Raw genomic sequence first — 16,832 nt, forward strand, 5'->3', positions numbered from 1 at the left:
GCCCCCAGGTTGGGGACCCATGAGTTAAATCTTTTTATTTGATCCAGAGGGTTTGTTTTCCCATTCAGCTTCAGCACGGTTAAAAATGGACAAAAGAGCTTTAATGCGTTGAGTGCTTACTTTTTTACGTGTTGTTATACTAATAATATGACCTCTCATGGTGGTTTGAAGTGTCTCCCAAAAAAGATCATCAGAGTTCATAGAGCCTTGATTCATATCTACAGTGGTGTGAAAAACTATTTGCCCCCTTCCTGATTTCTTATTCTTTTGCATGTTTGTCACACTTAAATGTTTCTGCTCATCAAAAACCGTTAACTATTAGTCAAAGATAACATAATTGAACACAAAATGCAGTTTTAAATTATGGTTTTTATTATTTAGTGAGGAAAAAAAACTCAAAACCTACATGGAGCTGTGTGAAAAAGTGATTGCCCCCCTTGTTAAAAAATAACTTAACTGTGGTTTATCACACCTGAGTTCAATTTCTGTAGTCACCCCCAGGCCTGATTACTGCCACACCTGTTTCAATCAAGAAATCACTTAAATAGGAGCTATCTGACACAGAGAAGTAGACCAAAAGCACCTCAAAAGCTAGACATCATGCCAAGATCCAAAGAAATTCAGGAACAAATAAGAACAAAAGTACTGTAATTGAGATCTATCAGTCTGGTAAAGGTTATAAAGCCATTTCTAAAGCTTTGGGACTCCAGCGAACCACAGTGAGAGCCATTATCCACAAATGGCAGAAACATGGAACAGTGATGAACCTTTCCAGGAGTGGCTGGCCGACCAAAATTACCCCAAGAGCGCAGAAAAAACTCATCCGAGAGGCCACAAAAGGCCCCAGGACAACATCTAAAGAACTGCAGGCCTCACTTGCCTCAATTAAGGTCAGTGTTCACAACTCCACCATAAGAAAGAGACTGGGCAAAAACATCCTGCATGGCAGATATCCAAGGCGCAAAACACTTTTAAGCAAAAAGAACAGTAAGGCTCGTCTCAATTTTGCTAAAACAACATCTCAATGATTGCCAAGACTTGTGGGAAAATACCTTGTGGACCGCCGAGACAAAAGTTGAACTTTTTGGAAGGTGCGTGTCCTGTTAAATCTGTCGTAGAAGTAACACAGCATTTCAGCAAAAGAACATCATACCAACAGTAAAATATGGTGGTGGTAGTGTTATGGTCTGGGGTTGTTTTGCTGCTTCAGGACCTGGAAGGCTTGCTGTGATAGATGTAACCATGAATTCTACGGTCTACCAAAAAATCCTGAAGGAGAATGTCCGGCCATCTGTTCGTCAACTCAAGCTGAAGCGATCTTGGGTGCTGCAGCAGGACAATGACCCACAAGACACCAGCAAATCCACCTCTGAATGGCTGAAGAAAAACAAAATGAAGACTTTGGAGTGACCTAGTCAAAGCCCTGACCTGAATCCTATTGAGATGTTGTGGCATGACCTTAAGGGCTCGTTCCCACTGTTGCGACGCGATTTCGGCCGCATTCCGACGCTTGTAAAAACGCATGCGGAAGCGTTTCCGCATGCGTTTTTACCCGCGATTTCGCATGCGATTTCGCATGGCAGGGTGCCATGCGAAATTAACCATGACACTGCCAGGGCTAAATAAAATTGAAAAAGGTGCGAAATCGCACGCGAAATCGCGGGTAAAAACGCATGTAACAAACGCATGCGTTTTTACTATTAAATACATTAGCGGCGATTCGCACGGATTCCCGACGCAGGCGAAATCGTTGGCTCTTTTGTGCGTTTTTTTACAGCTGAAAAAAACGCACCTCAACAACGCTACAGTGGAAACAGGCCCATCCACTTGCATTACATGTGCGGATCTGCATGCGTTGGACGCATGCAGATTCGCGATAGTGGGAACGAGCCCTAAAAAGGCAGTTCATGCTAGAAAACCCTCAAATAAAGCTGAATTACAACAATTCTGCAAAGATGAGTGGGCCAAAATTCCTCCAGAGGGCTGTAAAAGACTTGTTGCAAGTTATCGCAAACGCTTGATTGCAGTTATTGCTGCTAAGGGTGGTCCAACCAGTTATTAGGTTCAGGGGGCAATTTCTTTTTCACACAGGGCCATGTAGGTTTTGAGGTTTTTTTTCTCACTAAATAATAAAAACCATCATTTAAAACTGCATTTTGTGTTCAATTATGTTATCTTTAACTAATGGTTAACGGTTTTTGATGAGCAGAAACATTTAAGTGTGACAAACATGTAAAAGAATAAGAAATCAGGAAGGGGGCAAATAGTTTTTCACACCACTGTATATAATCCTTTATACAAGATTTTATCTGTGCAAATAGCTTAGTATCAGATACAATGGAGTCATTCATCCTCCTATGAAAAGTTTGTGATCTAATAATAAGTGATGTGCATAACATCATCACAGGACTGTGATCAGACCAGATTACTGTCCAGATGTTGGAGGTCACATTAGAGGATAAGTGACAATCATATATTTGACCTATCCGGCTAAAAGTCTGATGCGGATTGGAGTAAAATGTGTAATCTTTGGTGAAAGGGTGAAGTTCTCTCCAGATATTAATCAGGGCATAAGTTGTGAAAAGGCTAGTCAATTTTTCTAATTGAGTATTTGTAGGTGTATTATCATGCTGTAATTGATTCAATTAAAATGGGTTTATCTAGTCAAGAATTCAGCTTTACATTTTGTATCACCTCCTATAATAAGTCTACCTTCCGCATGGCATTTAATGACTTGCATTTGATGTGAAAAAAAGTTCTTGAAATCTATTAGGATCATATGTCCATATGCAATTAACTTTTTATTATGAAATAATTTTTCGATCTTCTATTTAAAATACCTTTTCAGCATTTGCAATTTAAAAAGTACCAAAAAGTAGGTGAAAATGTACTGTCAATATTCTTCTTTTTTTTTTTATTATTATTCTTTTATTTTCTTGCTTGCTGGTGAATTAAAAGCCATTTTATTGACAAGTTTGAAAATCTCACCTGGGGGGGGAAAACTTAGGAGAAAAGGTTAATTGCATATGGACCATAGTATGCTACAATAGTTATCATAGTGTCAGATATTGTACCCTTCAGAAGCAAATATCTGCCAGTGGGATCCGCAGTTTGAGAGGAACAAATAAAAGGTGTATATATGCCTGAAAGCAATCAGAATACCTCTAACATTCACTCTAGGACAAGCTTGAAAGAGAACCTGTTACAAAAAAAACCTCTGGGGGATACTTACTTTGGGATCAGGAAGCCTCAGGGTCCCAATGAGGCTTCCCCGACCTCTGAAGCTTGAAGGAATCCAGCACTACCTCCCTGAAAACTCCCCTGATGAGCTTGACAAGCGATGATATATTTACCTACCGCGATCCTGCACAGGCGCACTAGCGGCTCTTTGTTTGGGCTGGGCGTAATTAGCCGATCTACTGTGCAGGCGCAAAGGACTTGCGTCTGCGCAGTAAATCTGATATGATTGGGTTCAGCTATTTCCGCCATACCTGAATGAAGAGCCGCTAGTGCGCCTGCGCAGGATGGCGGAGAGGTAAATATTTACCTCACCCCACTTCGGGGGTCCCGTCGCTTGAACCGGGGGATGGATTCTCTTTAAACCATAGAGGATAATGGTTGTTTGAATAAAAAGGTGACTCCTTCTTCTACTTCTTCTTCTCCTCCTTCTTCTCCCTCTTCTTCCTCCTCCTCTTCCTCCTCCTCTCCTTCTTCTTCCTCCTCCTCTCCTTCTTCTTCTTTTTCTTCTTCTCCTCCTCCTCCGCCTCCTCCTCTTCTTCTTCTTCTTCTTCTTCTTCCTTCTTTTTCTTTTTCTTCTTCTTCTTCTCCATTGTCAGAAGCTGCAGAAAATCTGTGAGCTGTCCACACTTGCTATTTAGTCATCACATACAGGAAGTAGTCAGGAAGGAGTTGGTAGGGCTCCCTAACTAACCTTTTCCTCTGAGCAGGTTTCTGGCCCTGCCCATAGGTAAAGGAGGAGGTGGAAGAGGTCAGGGTGACTGCTCTCCAAGCAGTTACCTACTTGTGTATGGTGTAGAGATCCATAACTCACTTGACTGACCAAAAGGTATATATAGTCTTAAGTGTATAAATATATATATATCACAATCAATAATAAATGTAAATATGCTATAAGGAACTATGCATTCCCTTTACCAAATCACTAGCATAACAGCCAGGAAACTAGGCTTTTTATGTTTACGGAATGGAAGTTCAAATTGACATCTACCATAGAAAAGCCTCTGCTTTTCTGCTGGTGGCTCCGGTAGTGCGCGACTTTGCCAGGAGTCCTGCGCAACTGAGCATGCACAGCCCATCCGCACGCCCATCTTGCTCACACGCCTGTCACCGTGAGTGTTTTGTGCATTGACGTTTCTTGAAATAATGAGCTGAATTTGTACAGAATGCTTTTGACAATGGGTGCGTGGTCGAGCCTGGTGAGCGAACAGGCCATGCATGCACAGTTGCACATGAGTCCCGGCAAAGTTGTGCACCACTGGAACCGACCAGTGGGAGAATGGAAGTTCAAATTCTGTTTTTATTGTCTGTTCAGAGTGCCTTCAACCGCAAAATATGCATCGCATATTGGTTATTAGTTTTCTTTAGATTGTTCTTGTGTTTGTTCCATTTTCCCACAAACCTTTGTGAACCCCCGGCTATATTTTATTTCTGTGTTTTCCTTTTCTGTGGCATGTGACAGTGTAGCTGTATTTCCTTAGCGCTTGGTTTATTTGTTGAATGCAATATATTTAGAAAGGAAAGATAGGCCAGTTTAGTCTGGCAGCATTGGCTGTCACAGTGAGGCTTTAATGGAGCATTTGCAGACTGGTGCATGATGGTGGGCTAACATGATTTGGGTCAGTGATTCCAAATTGCTTCTAGCTAAAGTTTTCGGATACATGCCTGCTGTGTGTTGGGGAGGCTGGATTTTCCTGTGTTAAATACCTACGCTGTACAGATGAGGGCCAATGCAGAGTCACTGAACTGCGTGTAGCGTCATGTTACATCTCAGCCGTGTACCAGTATATATCAAAAGCCTCCAAAGGCGGAACTGCTCTGCTTTCATTCTCCCAGTGCATGAAAGCACAATGAGAAAATTCTGACTAATGTGGGTAACAGACTGGCTCTTCCTTAGATACATTAAAATACAAGGTCTATTGGGGATGGGTACAGCAAGAGGTGGGGACCACATGTTTTGTTTGCACATTTACTGTCCTCTGAAATCCTCAGTGACTGGATAGTATACTAGTTAAAGGATACATGAATTTAATAAAATAATAGCATATTTACTTACCTGGGGCTTCCTCCAGCCCCTAGAAGCCTATGTGTCCCTCGCTGCAGCTCCGGAGCGGCCATTCTCCTGGGGTTCCTTCTGTAGTGGCCACCAACCCAGCCGGGTCGGCAGCTTCTGTGCATGTGCGACCAATTGACGTGCTGGTCGCAGTCACACTAATGCAGCTGGTAGTTTTCTGCGCAGGCCCAGGAGGGGACCCCAGTAGACTGGCTGAGATCAGAGCTGGGGCAACACATAGCCTACTAGAGACTGGAGGAAGCCGCAAGTAAGTAAATCTGCTATAATTTTATTCAGCTCCTGTATCCTTTAAGGGCTCTGCTTCTGACACAGCAAACCAGGGTAGAAGCCTGCATCGGGTCGGGTACACGTGGGTTACCCGAAATGCAGGTCGGGTTCTGGTACCTGTTTTGATTTTTATCAGGTTGCAGGTGCGGGTACCAGATTTACCAGAAAGCGGGTTGCGGGCGGGTCTGAAAAATTAGACCCGCACAGGGCATCAGGTCGGGTATCCGCGGGTTACCCAAAATGCTGGTCGGGTTTAGGTACCTGTTTTGATTTAATCGGGCTGCGGGTAGAGGGTCTGTGGTGCGGGTCTGAAAAATTAGACCCGCGCAGGCCTCTAAACTCCCCCTCCCCCCCGTGTCCTCCCATGTCCTGGACTCCCCCCATGTGTCCTCCTGTCAGCCCCATGTGTCCTCCTGTCAGCCCCCTGTGTCCTCCTGTGAGCCCCCTGTGTCCTCCTGTCAGCCCCATGTCCCCACTGTGCCTGGCTTCCCCCCTGCCTGCGTCTCCTCCCTCCCCCTTGTGTCTCGGGCCCCCCCGTGCAAACAACGGCAGCAGCTTACCTCCTCCATCATGCCCGCGGCAATTGAAGACATCCGGCTTTTCCTTGCGGCTTCCTCTAGTGTCGGGCTTCTAATGATGCGTCATTGATGACGAGCCATTAGAAGCCCGGCACTAGAGGAAGCCGCACGCAGAAGCCAGATGTCTTCAATCGCTGCGGGCATGATGGAGGAGGTACGCTGCTGCCGCTGCTCGCATGGGGGGCCCGAGACGCAAGGGGGATGGAGGAGACGCAGGCAAAGGGGAAACCAGGCACTGCGGGGACAAAGGCAGGGATTCCCCGATGTCAGCGGTTCGTATCGGCGGGCCTTCGTAAGTCGGGGATTCTTTGCCGTATAAGACGCAGGGACTTTTTCTCCCCACTTTTTGGGGAGAAAAAGTGCATCTTATACGGCGGAAAATACGGTAAGATGTGGGACCAAATAGTCTGTTACGAATCAACTCAAAGTCAGCCAACCCAAGTGTATCAAGCCATAAACCCCACATTTTTTCAAATTTATGAGCAGCATCTCTGTGGGTGTAAATTTATTTTTCCATTTTTAGATAGTTTTTAGAAAGTTATTCATCTGTAAAAGCCAATCCACAATTGTAGGAGGTGATGGTTGTTTCCACATGAATAAAATTAGTTTTCTAGCTTGGAACAGCGCTCTTTGAATCAATAGTTGAATAGGGTCTGCCAAATTTGTTCCAGATACCAAGCCCAGGACACAGCTCTGAGCCGATCTTGGAATGTTAGAGCCACATTGTAGTTTAGGACATTTCCATAGCTTATGATGTAAGTCACCATGGTCCCTACAACATCTAGTGCAAATAGGATCTGAGCGCAAACCCATGTCATATAATCTCTTAGGAGTCAAACCGTTCCTGTGTATAATATTTAATTATGACAGCTTTTGAGTTGCATTTGTAGAAATCAAAGGAACTGACTGAAGGATATCCCTCCAATCCTCTTCACTTAAATCTCCCAGATCCTTTCTCCACCCAGCCAAACATTTACGCTGCCATTTTTAAAGTGTTCAGATACTATAAAATGTATTCAAATTAGAAGGTTCAAACAATTGTTCAGCATACTCACATTATTGATTTAAACTGCAGGAATCCCTCAAGCAGCAATACTAGTGCTTCATCTTCTAGAATTCAGGGCAGGATACTTATACCACACCACTTAAAACACATCCCAAACAGTAAATTAATACAGAATGTGATGATTTGCAAATTAGACTTAATTTTAAAAAAAAGTGCAAAGACAAGATAGCGTGTGTTGAAACTGAGAAATATTCTGTTTGTTTTTTTGAATATATATAAATATATTGTAAGTTATGTAATGCTGAAAAATAAACAAAAACACCCCCACACACCTGGTAGATAAATTCTGTAAAATGCCTGCGCATAAACACGGCATCCCAGAAAGACCAAGTCTCTGAGAAGTAAAGATGGGTAGGGGTACACCACTCTGTGAAATACTGCATGGCTAGCTATTACAGCAATTTAATTATAACGTTCCTGAACGTATAATGTTAAACCAGCACAGCATGTTGTGTTTTGTGTTTTTCCATGTGCTTGTTAAAGGATACGCGTAATTTTAATATAAATATATTAAATTTGTTCCAAATCTGACCAAGGAAGTGAAATCATTATTGTATTATAGTTGCCTTATCTATTATTATTATTTAGTATTTGTATAGCGCTGACCTCTTCCGTAGCACTGCACAGTGTGTGTGTATATATATATATATATATATATATATATATATATATATATATATATATATATATATATATATATATATATATATATATATATATATTAGTCTTGTCACTAACTGTCCCTCGGAGGAGCTCACAATCTAGTCCCTATCCTAGTCATGTGTCTATGTATGCATTGTGTAGTGTATGTATCGTAGTCTAGGGCTAATTTAGGGGAAAGTCAATTAACTTATCTGTATGTTTTTGTGATGTGGAAGGAAACCAAAGTGCCTAGACGAAACCCACACAGACAAGGGGAGAACATACAAACTCCTTGCAGATGTTGACCTGGCTGGGATTTGAACCGAGGACCCAGCAATGCAAGGCGAGAGCGTTAACCACTACACCACCTATTAAACCAGCCCCGATTTTCCACCTCATAGATGGGCACCATGCTCATTTATCAGGTGGAAAAATTGGGGCTGGTTTATGTTGAAAGAGAACTTATCCTTTAGGGCATTAGTAGGGTGGTCAATGACATTCAAATAATTATTTTATGCAAATGTTATGCTATTTTTTTATGCAGATTTATACAGCTTGAAAGTTTACCAATCAAGTTCCTGCAGCATCTTCTGTCCATTGGACAGTTTTCAAGCTGTGTTAATTTGCATACAAAGTAACATTAAATAAGATGATGTCACAGTAGAAGAAAACAGAATTTTCCTCCCTCAGAGGCAGGCAGGTGACTCATATCCAGTCAATTTTTTAAACCTGTTACCTTTCTACACAGTCCCAAGGATTAATTCTTTGTCGCCGTGATTTGCATATTGTAAAATGGACCAATTGCTGCTTGTTGTTGCACCTCCTTTGCATATGTGGCTGAATCCGTATCCAATGCTTGTGTCCTGGCCTGACCTTTACAGTGTAAATGCTTGATAATGTGTATTGATTGATCCCTGCGCTTTAGTCAGCCTCTCCCATGTTATTTTGCCTTGACTGCAAGAGACCCAGCTATTAACCTTTTCCCTCCTTAAAGCAGAACTCCAGCCAATGTGATGTTTACCCAAATGACTGATTGACGGATTGGTTTTACGGAGCACACTCTTACTGGTTTGGGCAGAAGCACATTACCTAGGAATGCCTCATAGGCATGGGGTGAACATTCATACTTGCATAGTATGTAGTCAATGTAGAGGTTTATCCTAGGTCCACTGTGCTGCAAGGTAAGAGGTAATAAGCAAGGAAATGAACTGCCGATAGTCAAACTCGGGGCTGTCTATTTAGTAGATAAGTGTCTATATAAGCCAAGGCATAGAACTACAGCTTCCTAACCCCACTCTAGTAACCACTTCTCACAGCCATGCTGAAGGTCTGCCCCACCATTCGGAACCTGTAGATCTGCGGATTGTTTATTTAATTTCATTATGAATTAGCATCACTTAAAATAAGATTAAACTCCCAAATCTTTAATTTCAGTAACTACTTTTAGGTGCATAAAGGAACATTTGAAAGCATTCCCTGTATATAAAAATATGTATTTTCACTGCAGAGAACAGTATAGGCTTACTTATTTCTGGCTAATCGCCACACTTAATCAATATATATTGGTTAAATATAGTTGGAAGTTGGCAGTTGGAAACAGCCGTCATTTCCCACAATGCAACGAAGGTTCACAGACAGGAATCTGTCATAACCATGGCCCTAACATCACGGTGTGGGAGGGGTTCCCCTTAATTTCAGCCGCACAGACCCCCTTGATCTATTTGAGAAAAAGTAAAGATTTCTCATTCGGGGTATTGGCTAGTCAATGGTATAAAGCTCAATTTTGCATTAAAGTTCCTTGCTAATCAACAGTGTAATGAGTGAGCAGCATGTCTCACAACATTAGCACCTCTCCTGCAGCACTCCGTTTTGCTTACAGATTCTCAGCCAGATTGCTTTTATACTTATTGTAGAAGTTGCTTGTAAGACACCTCCTACTTATCTTCCTCCTTCCCCTCTCCATAAGACAGGACAGATGATTAAACAGGAAGCTTGACAGCCTGTCTGTACAGTAGTCTGTCACCTGAAGTTGTGCTAAAAATATATTTGTGTAACAAAACTTTAAAAGTGTATGTGGCTTTACAGTGGGGGTTCACATTATGCCTAATGTACGTATAATATCCATTCATGGCAGGTACATTTTAATATGTTTTGAATTGATTCATAATTGGACTAATGGGGGCATTTTAATGTTTTTTTCTGGAGTTCTGCTTTAAGTTTGAATATCACAATGACAATGTGGTTACGTGAGCTGCATCTGCAATGGCTGGCTCTGTGTACAGGTTCAATCGTGAATGTCTGTGGTAATGTCTTTTTGCCCTGTCATATTCGCTCCAGAACCCTGGATTGAGGGAATGGGTGTCGGCAGAGGTCTGACTAGATGTCATTGTACATATGGTGTCTTTGTTTATCTATTTCTTTTTGTATTTTACAGAAAACCATTCAGCCCCTCCAGATGTTACCACATACACCTCAGAGCACTCCATACAAGTAGAAAGGCCGCAGGTATCCACGGCGACACGAGTCACCTCAAAGTACGGCAATGCAGAACTCATGGAGACGGGGGACGGTGAGTACTGGCGCAACCACACTCCCTTTGAATGGAAACCTTTGTACAAAATGGTTGTTTTTAAAGCAATTGCAAGGGTGGATCTCCCTAGCCTGCTGACACTTGGAATGTAAGCACAGAGGTATTTTGATGCTCCCCCCAACACTAAATTACTGCTCTCTGATCTGATCTCTGCTGATCGTTCTGGCATCAGTAGTGTCTGGTTTACACACCTGAAGCAAGCATGCAGCTAATCTTGTCAGATTTTTGTTAGAGACATCTGATTGACATGCTTGTTCAGGATCTATGACTCAGGCTAGATTCACAGTGGGACGTTGCATTTTGATGCCACGTTAAAGTCGCACCGCAAGCTTACAACGCAACGCGCCCAAAAAGTGGCAACGCAGCGTTACCGTCGCATACAGCAGATACAGTAAAAAATACAGGCAATGAAAAGTATGCTTCCAAGTCATTACTGAGCATGTGCAAACAGTCCAACGCAGCTAATAACGTGTATAACGCACTGCATGCAGTACTTTTACTTAACGTGCAGCGTTAGACACCAACGCAACGTGTGCACTGTGAACGGGGCATTGATTTTTCATTGCAGTGAGTTATTCTGCGTTAAATGCTGTTTTAACGCGCGACTTTAACGTCCCACTGTGAACTTAGCCTCAAAGTATTAGAGCTGGAGATTCAGGCAATGTGCATTGTTTAACAAGGAAATAAATATGTCTGCCTCCATATTTTTCTCCTTGCATTCCCTTTGAACTAAAGTGAATTATTCTTAAGATGATACAGCTTTAAAATTGCTATAAAAATAATCCTTACCTGCTGCATTGTACAGAAGCGTACGGTCTCTGCTTCCACGTTAATGAATGTGCCCTCTGGCTCTGTTGGTTACTTATTGTATGTGCTTTAATTCCTGCTTGAGTTGATGTGCTGGTAGCCCATTGAAGCATTACAGGTATTATAATGAGTGTCTGTAACAAGCTCTGCCATAGTTTCCTACCACTATAGTGCTCCCAGAATTCCTAGGAAATAATGCAGCAGATATTCAGGCAAAAAAATCAATCCATATAATCTACAGGCCTACATTTCTTCATAGTAATAAAATATTCCTATCATTAGAGGGCTACAGGAAACAAGAAGCCGGCACCATCTATTTCTTCTGCTCTTTAAGCTATCAACGGAGAGTGCAGTCACACAACTACAATCATTAGAGGGCTATGAACGCTGCCATATGGGTCTCTTTTTATTACAATGCCAGTTCCTTTTGTCATAAAGGTCGTCCTTTGGCTATAAGACTTTCAAAACCACTCATTTTTTATAAAGAATGGGCCAGTTTTGCAAAATGCAAATCTGTGTCTTGGCGTGTACCGGAGCCCGGGCTGCGGCAGAAGGGGTTAATTTACCTATGTCGCTGCCTCTTGCTGCAGCATTGCATGCCGCTCTCCATCTTCTCCGCACTTCCGCCTTCACAGAGGAATTTTCTATTGTATAGACAGAAGTGTTGTAAAGATGGAGAATGGCGTGTAAGCAGTGAGAGGCGGCGACGTAGGTAGCCATGGACCGCATCCTGCTTCACACAGTTTGTTCCCTAATCTTTATCAGTTGCCTAATCTGTGTGTTCTAAATGTTGTCATTGTATAGGAATCAAGTCTAAAGAAGGCTTCATAGTCAAAAGCTTACTCTTAGCCAATAAATGGCATCATCCTCATTCAAAACTTCTTTCTTTATCAATTATACAGACTAAGTGCTCTTATATTCCTGACCTGCAGACTAAAGGTGGCCACTAACGATCCAATTTCCCAATGAAAAATCGCTTGAGCGAACAGATAATTCTGATCGGAAGAAAAATCGTTCACTACGCCATCAATGAACTAATCTTTGCTTCCTATCTATCACAACCAACAAGAAAATCCAAATTTTGGTTCAACGAAAATCCACGACTATTTTTATAATCGTTGGTAATTGATTGTGCTCATCAACGAAAATTATTTACATCCAGTCCGATCAGAATTTCTGATCGCCCTAACGATTTTTTGCTTTAAATTGGACCGTTAGTGGCTACCTTTAGGAAACTAGTATGTTTTAGAGAGTACACAGTATACAATTGATTGAAAGCATATCACATTGGAATGGCAGGCTGTACTAGGAGAGCACCGAGTTATTAAATGCCTGGTTACTATGAACAGTAAGGAAAACAAAAGTTTGCTTTCTTAAAACAGAAAGAAGAATTTGCAATAATTCAGGTTGGAGTGAGCTCCGAGATGTCTTCCAGTGCATCACTGCTGAAATATGCAAATCACCCATTGTTGTCCTTGTAAGCTAAACACACCTCCAGATCCGCTGGAATGCAATGATGTGTCAGCTTGTTGCATAGTCACAATAATCCAACATGCATACACACTGTTTCGGATTGATTGATCCTGATCGGTGCATGGCATGGATTAATGTGGCTCTATGGGGTAGGACTTGAAATACCCAGAGGTACAGACTAACCAGCAAGGTCCTGGTGAACCAGAACTCCTAGGAGTTTGGGAGACATCTCGGAGCTCACTGCAACCTGAATTATCGCAAATGCGTTCTGTTTTATGAAAGCAAACTTTTTTTTTTCCATAGCACTTTAGTAAGGGGGCTTTTTGGACCATTGTAGCCCCTTCCACACTCCTAGGAGTTCTGGTTCACCATGAGCTTGCTGGGTACTCTGTACCTCTGAACAGTAAGCAATCTCAACACACTATGGAATAATAAGCAGAGTGGAGCAGAGCAGCTGTAGCACAGCAGGCAAGATTCCTATGTAGGGGAATAGGACTTTCACACCAAAAGCGGCTCCTGATCGACTCACATGACTCTGCCGTCATAGAGACAGCAGAGTCTATGCCAAACGCGTCATGCGGACGCGCTTTACGGCTCTTTACGACGAGGAATACGGAAGAAGAGGACGCTTTGCCGGAGGACGACTGGCGGTCGGCTGAAAACGAAACTTAGCGGCGGAGGGAGACCGGAGGGCACCAAAGGACCGGCGCGGGCACAGGACGGCTGCAGGAGGCTTAGGAAAGCCCCCAGGTAAGTGAATTTATTTTTCCCCGCCAGTTAAGGTTCCCTTTAAGTGCTTAAACCAAACCAGGCTTTGTCCTGTTACAGAGCTGAAAGCTGTGCCTCTGGTAGTGTGGCAGGTATGTCACCTGGGGCACCTTTCATGCCCGCTATACCCAAATATACTTTTACAAGACGAGGTGGAAATCAATAATGCAAGTGAATTGCATTCATGATCTGGCATCCATTTGAAGCACATGCTAGTAGTAGAAGTAGAGTAGAGCTTTCACTTTGGTGTTCAGCACTCAGATGCGCGATCTGTATCAGTTCTGTGACGGTACTTGTGCACAGCTTGGATGATGAGTGTGTGTGTATTGACATCATTTTGCATCTGTCAGTCTTTATACAGTCAGTCTGTGATGCTCCATGTTTCTGGTCCTGCAGGAGTTCCTGTAAGCAGTAGAGTCTCTGCAAAAATCCAGCAACTTGTGAACACCTTGAAAAGGCCCAAGCGGCCTCCGTTACGGGAATTCTTTGTTGATGATTTTGAAGAATTATTAGAAGGTAAGCAACCATCCAGTTTTCTCCCTGGAGGAGAGTGTTTCATCTACGTGTGCAGACAAGACTCATTAAAGAGGCACTGTAGTGAAATCTATCAGAATGCAGTGAATGATTCTGGATACCCATGTTTACGGAAATGATCCTGGTTTCAGTATCAGAAACATTTCCTATTTCTGTTTATTGCTGTATATTGGTTGCAGCCCCGCCCTCCCAGTGATGCACAGCCTAGGTTATTTAGCAATGCGGAATTCTTCTCCCAGAGCATTCTGGGAGACAAGGTATTATTTGTACTGGCTTTGGGATTCCCATAAACAAACATCCCGCAGAGATCACCTGACAGGACTAAAGATGTTGCCACCTGTGATAAATTTAGGAATGTAAATGGGTGTAAGTAAAGATATTACAATGGGCAAACACTTGACTGAATAATTTATAAAGTGATGTAAAAAAAATAAGCCATCTTATTCATTACGTTATTTTCACGACAGGTCCTCATTAATGAAAATAACAATATTCCATAAATATCCTGCTACTTGTTTTTATGGGTTATGTAGAGTGGGCCTGTGATATGAGTAAGGGCCCTTTTCCACTAGCGCTAAACGCTAGCGATTGCGATTCAGCAAAGTCCTATAATTTCCCGGCGATTGCGATCAAGATTTTGCTGTGCAATGCACTGCATAGCAAAATCGGGGAAAAAATCGCTCTGCGGCGCGATCGCGCTTGAGTAAAAAGCGAATTGCGGTAGTGGAAATTACCTACCGCGATTCCTATGTTAAAATGCAAACCATAGCGATTTAAAAATCACTCGCGATTTGCGATTCAGCAGCGCAATCGCCGCTAGTGGAAAAGGGCCCTTAGAGTTTGCGTCATCCATACACAACAGAATCTGACTAGCTGAAGCTTACACTATTTCCTCAGCACTATCACCCATATACCATATTTTTCGGCGTATAAGATGCTCCAGAATATAAGACACACCCAGGTTAAGAGGGCAAAAACCAGGAAAAAAAATATATAAACTAAATCTGGTGCATCCATGTTCCAGGAGCGTCTTGTAGATGTTTTTCTCCAATTATTGTGTCCCCCATGTGCCCCCTTCTGTTCTCAATGTGAATCTGTGCCCTATGTGTCCCCCTGTGTGTCCCCCTTCTGTCTCCCATGTGTCCCCCTTCTGTCTCCCATGTGTCCCCCTTCTGTCTCCCATGTGTCCCCCTTCTGTCTCCCATGTGTCCCCCTCCTGTCTCCCATGTGACCCTCTTCTGGCTCCCATGTGACCCCCTTCTGTCTCCCATGTGTCCCCCTTCTGTCTCCCATGTGTCCCCCTGTCCCCCTTCTGTCTCCCATGTGTCCCCCTTCTGTCTCCCATGTGTCCCCCTTCTGTCTCCCATGTGTCCCCCTCCTGTCTCCCATGTGTCCCCCTCCTGTCTCCCATGTGACCCTCTTCTGGCTCCCATGTGACCCCTTTCTGTCTCCCATGTGTCCCCCTTCTGTCTCCCATGTGTCCCCCTTCTGTCTCCCATGTGTCCCCCTTCTGTCTCCCATGTGTCCCCCTTCTGTCTCCCATGTGACCCCCTTCTGGCTCCCATGTGACCCCCTTCTGTCTCCCTTGTGTCCCCATCTGTCCCTAGTGTATCCTTTTCTGTCTTTCGCTCCCCCCGTGTGTCGTCCTGTGTCCCCCATTTGTTCTTCGTTGTCCCGGTTTGCCCTACACTCCCCCATGTGTCCCGTCTCCCCCATGTCTCCCACTCCCCCTGTATCTTCCTTTGCCCCTGTGTAGAATTAGCAGAATCAGCAGCGCGGGTCACCTCATCCAGTGGCGATCACATCTCTCTCGCACTGCTCCCCTAATGTCGACTTTTGCTGAAGGCACAAGCCATGAAGGAGAGGAGAGATCTTTGTTTGATCGCGATAGAGCCGCTGGATGAGGTGAGCCACGCTGCCGATTCTGCTAAATCTACACAGAGGCAGAGAAGGATATGGGGGGGGGGGGGGGAGACAAACATGGGAGGGGGGGCATATCTGGGGGGCGACAATGCGGACGACGACGACGACAATGCAGGGAGTCCCCAAGTCGGGAGTTTGTATTGGAGGGCATTTGTATGTCGGGGACTACCTATATTCAGCATATAAGGTGCAGGGACTTTTTCTACCCCTTTTTGGAGGAGAAAAGTGTGTCTTATATGCTGAAAAGTATGGTATCTGCTCGTGTTCTGATCTGAATTCAGAACTGAATTCCTCATGCTTAGCTACGTTCTGGTTGCTCCACCGCTGCTTTACCATGTGCTGCAGTCACTTTATTTGTAATTCTCGTACTTCTGCTTAGTGATAGGAAACACGCTGGGCCGATCGGTATAGCTGCTTGCGTTCCTCTGATAGCAGAAACCTCAGGGACACATGCCTATTCAAATACATTTAAATGAGCTTATTTAAATGTAATCTTCCCACTAATAGCCCTGTAATCTTGGGTTTTGCATCTCCTGAGAAGCCTTGATATGTGTTTAGGAGACCCAGAAGCCAGTTAGTGACCTTAAGAAATTAAATTTCTCTTTCCTCTGCAGCAGAAGCCACATTATGCCTCTCTGGGGGGAGGTGGATGCAGGCAAATGCTGTGCTTGTCTGATGAGTCCTGGTAAATTAAAAGCATGCTTCTAATACACACTTGATATGGATTTATTATAGTATTGACAAGACGGCAAAAAGTGAATACCTAGTTGCATACAAGTTTACCACCTGTATGTTTATTTTTAGCACTTATTGATTTGGGCACATTAATAACCTTGCCCATAAGGCCCTGTTCACACTTGCGTTTTGGCAAGT

General features: G+C 43.4%; 1 protein-coding gene across 8 annotated transcripts in view; it reads left to right on the top strand.

Annotated features, from left to right (window-relative positions):
- Nucleotides 1-16,832, top strand: part of DIP2C (disco interacting protein 2 homolog C) — a 635,214-nt gene that overhangs the window by 338,244 nt on the left and 280,138 nt on the right. For all 8 annotated transcript variants that reach the window (XM_068235828.1, XM_068235830.1, XM_068235833.1 and 5 more), the window contains 2 exons: nt 10,299-10,433; nt 13,899-14,018. In XM_068235828.1, the coding sequence (XP_068091929.1) occupies nt 10,299-10,433; nt 13,899-14,018 (255 nt within the window). The remainder of the gene's footprint in view (nt 1-10,298; nt 10,434-13,898; nt 14,019-16,832) is intronic.

The sequence above is a fragment of the Hyperolius riggenbachi genome, chromosome 5 (assembly GCF_040937935.1).
Source record: "Hyperolius riggenbachi isolate aHypRig1 chromosome 5, aHypRig1.pri, whole genome shotgun sequence".
NCBI classification, from domain to species: domain Eukaryota; kingdom Metazoa; phylum Chordata; class Amphibia; order Anura; family Hyperoliidae; genus Hyperolius; species Hyperolius riggenbachi.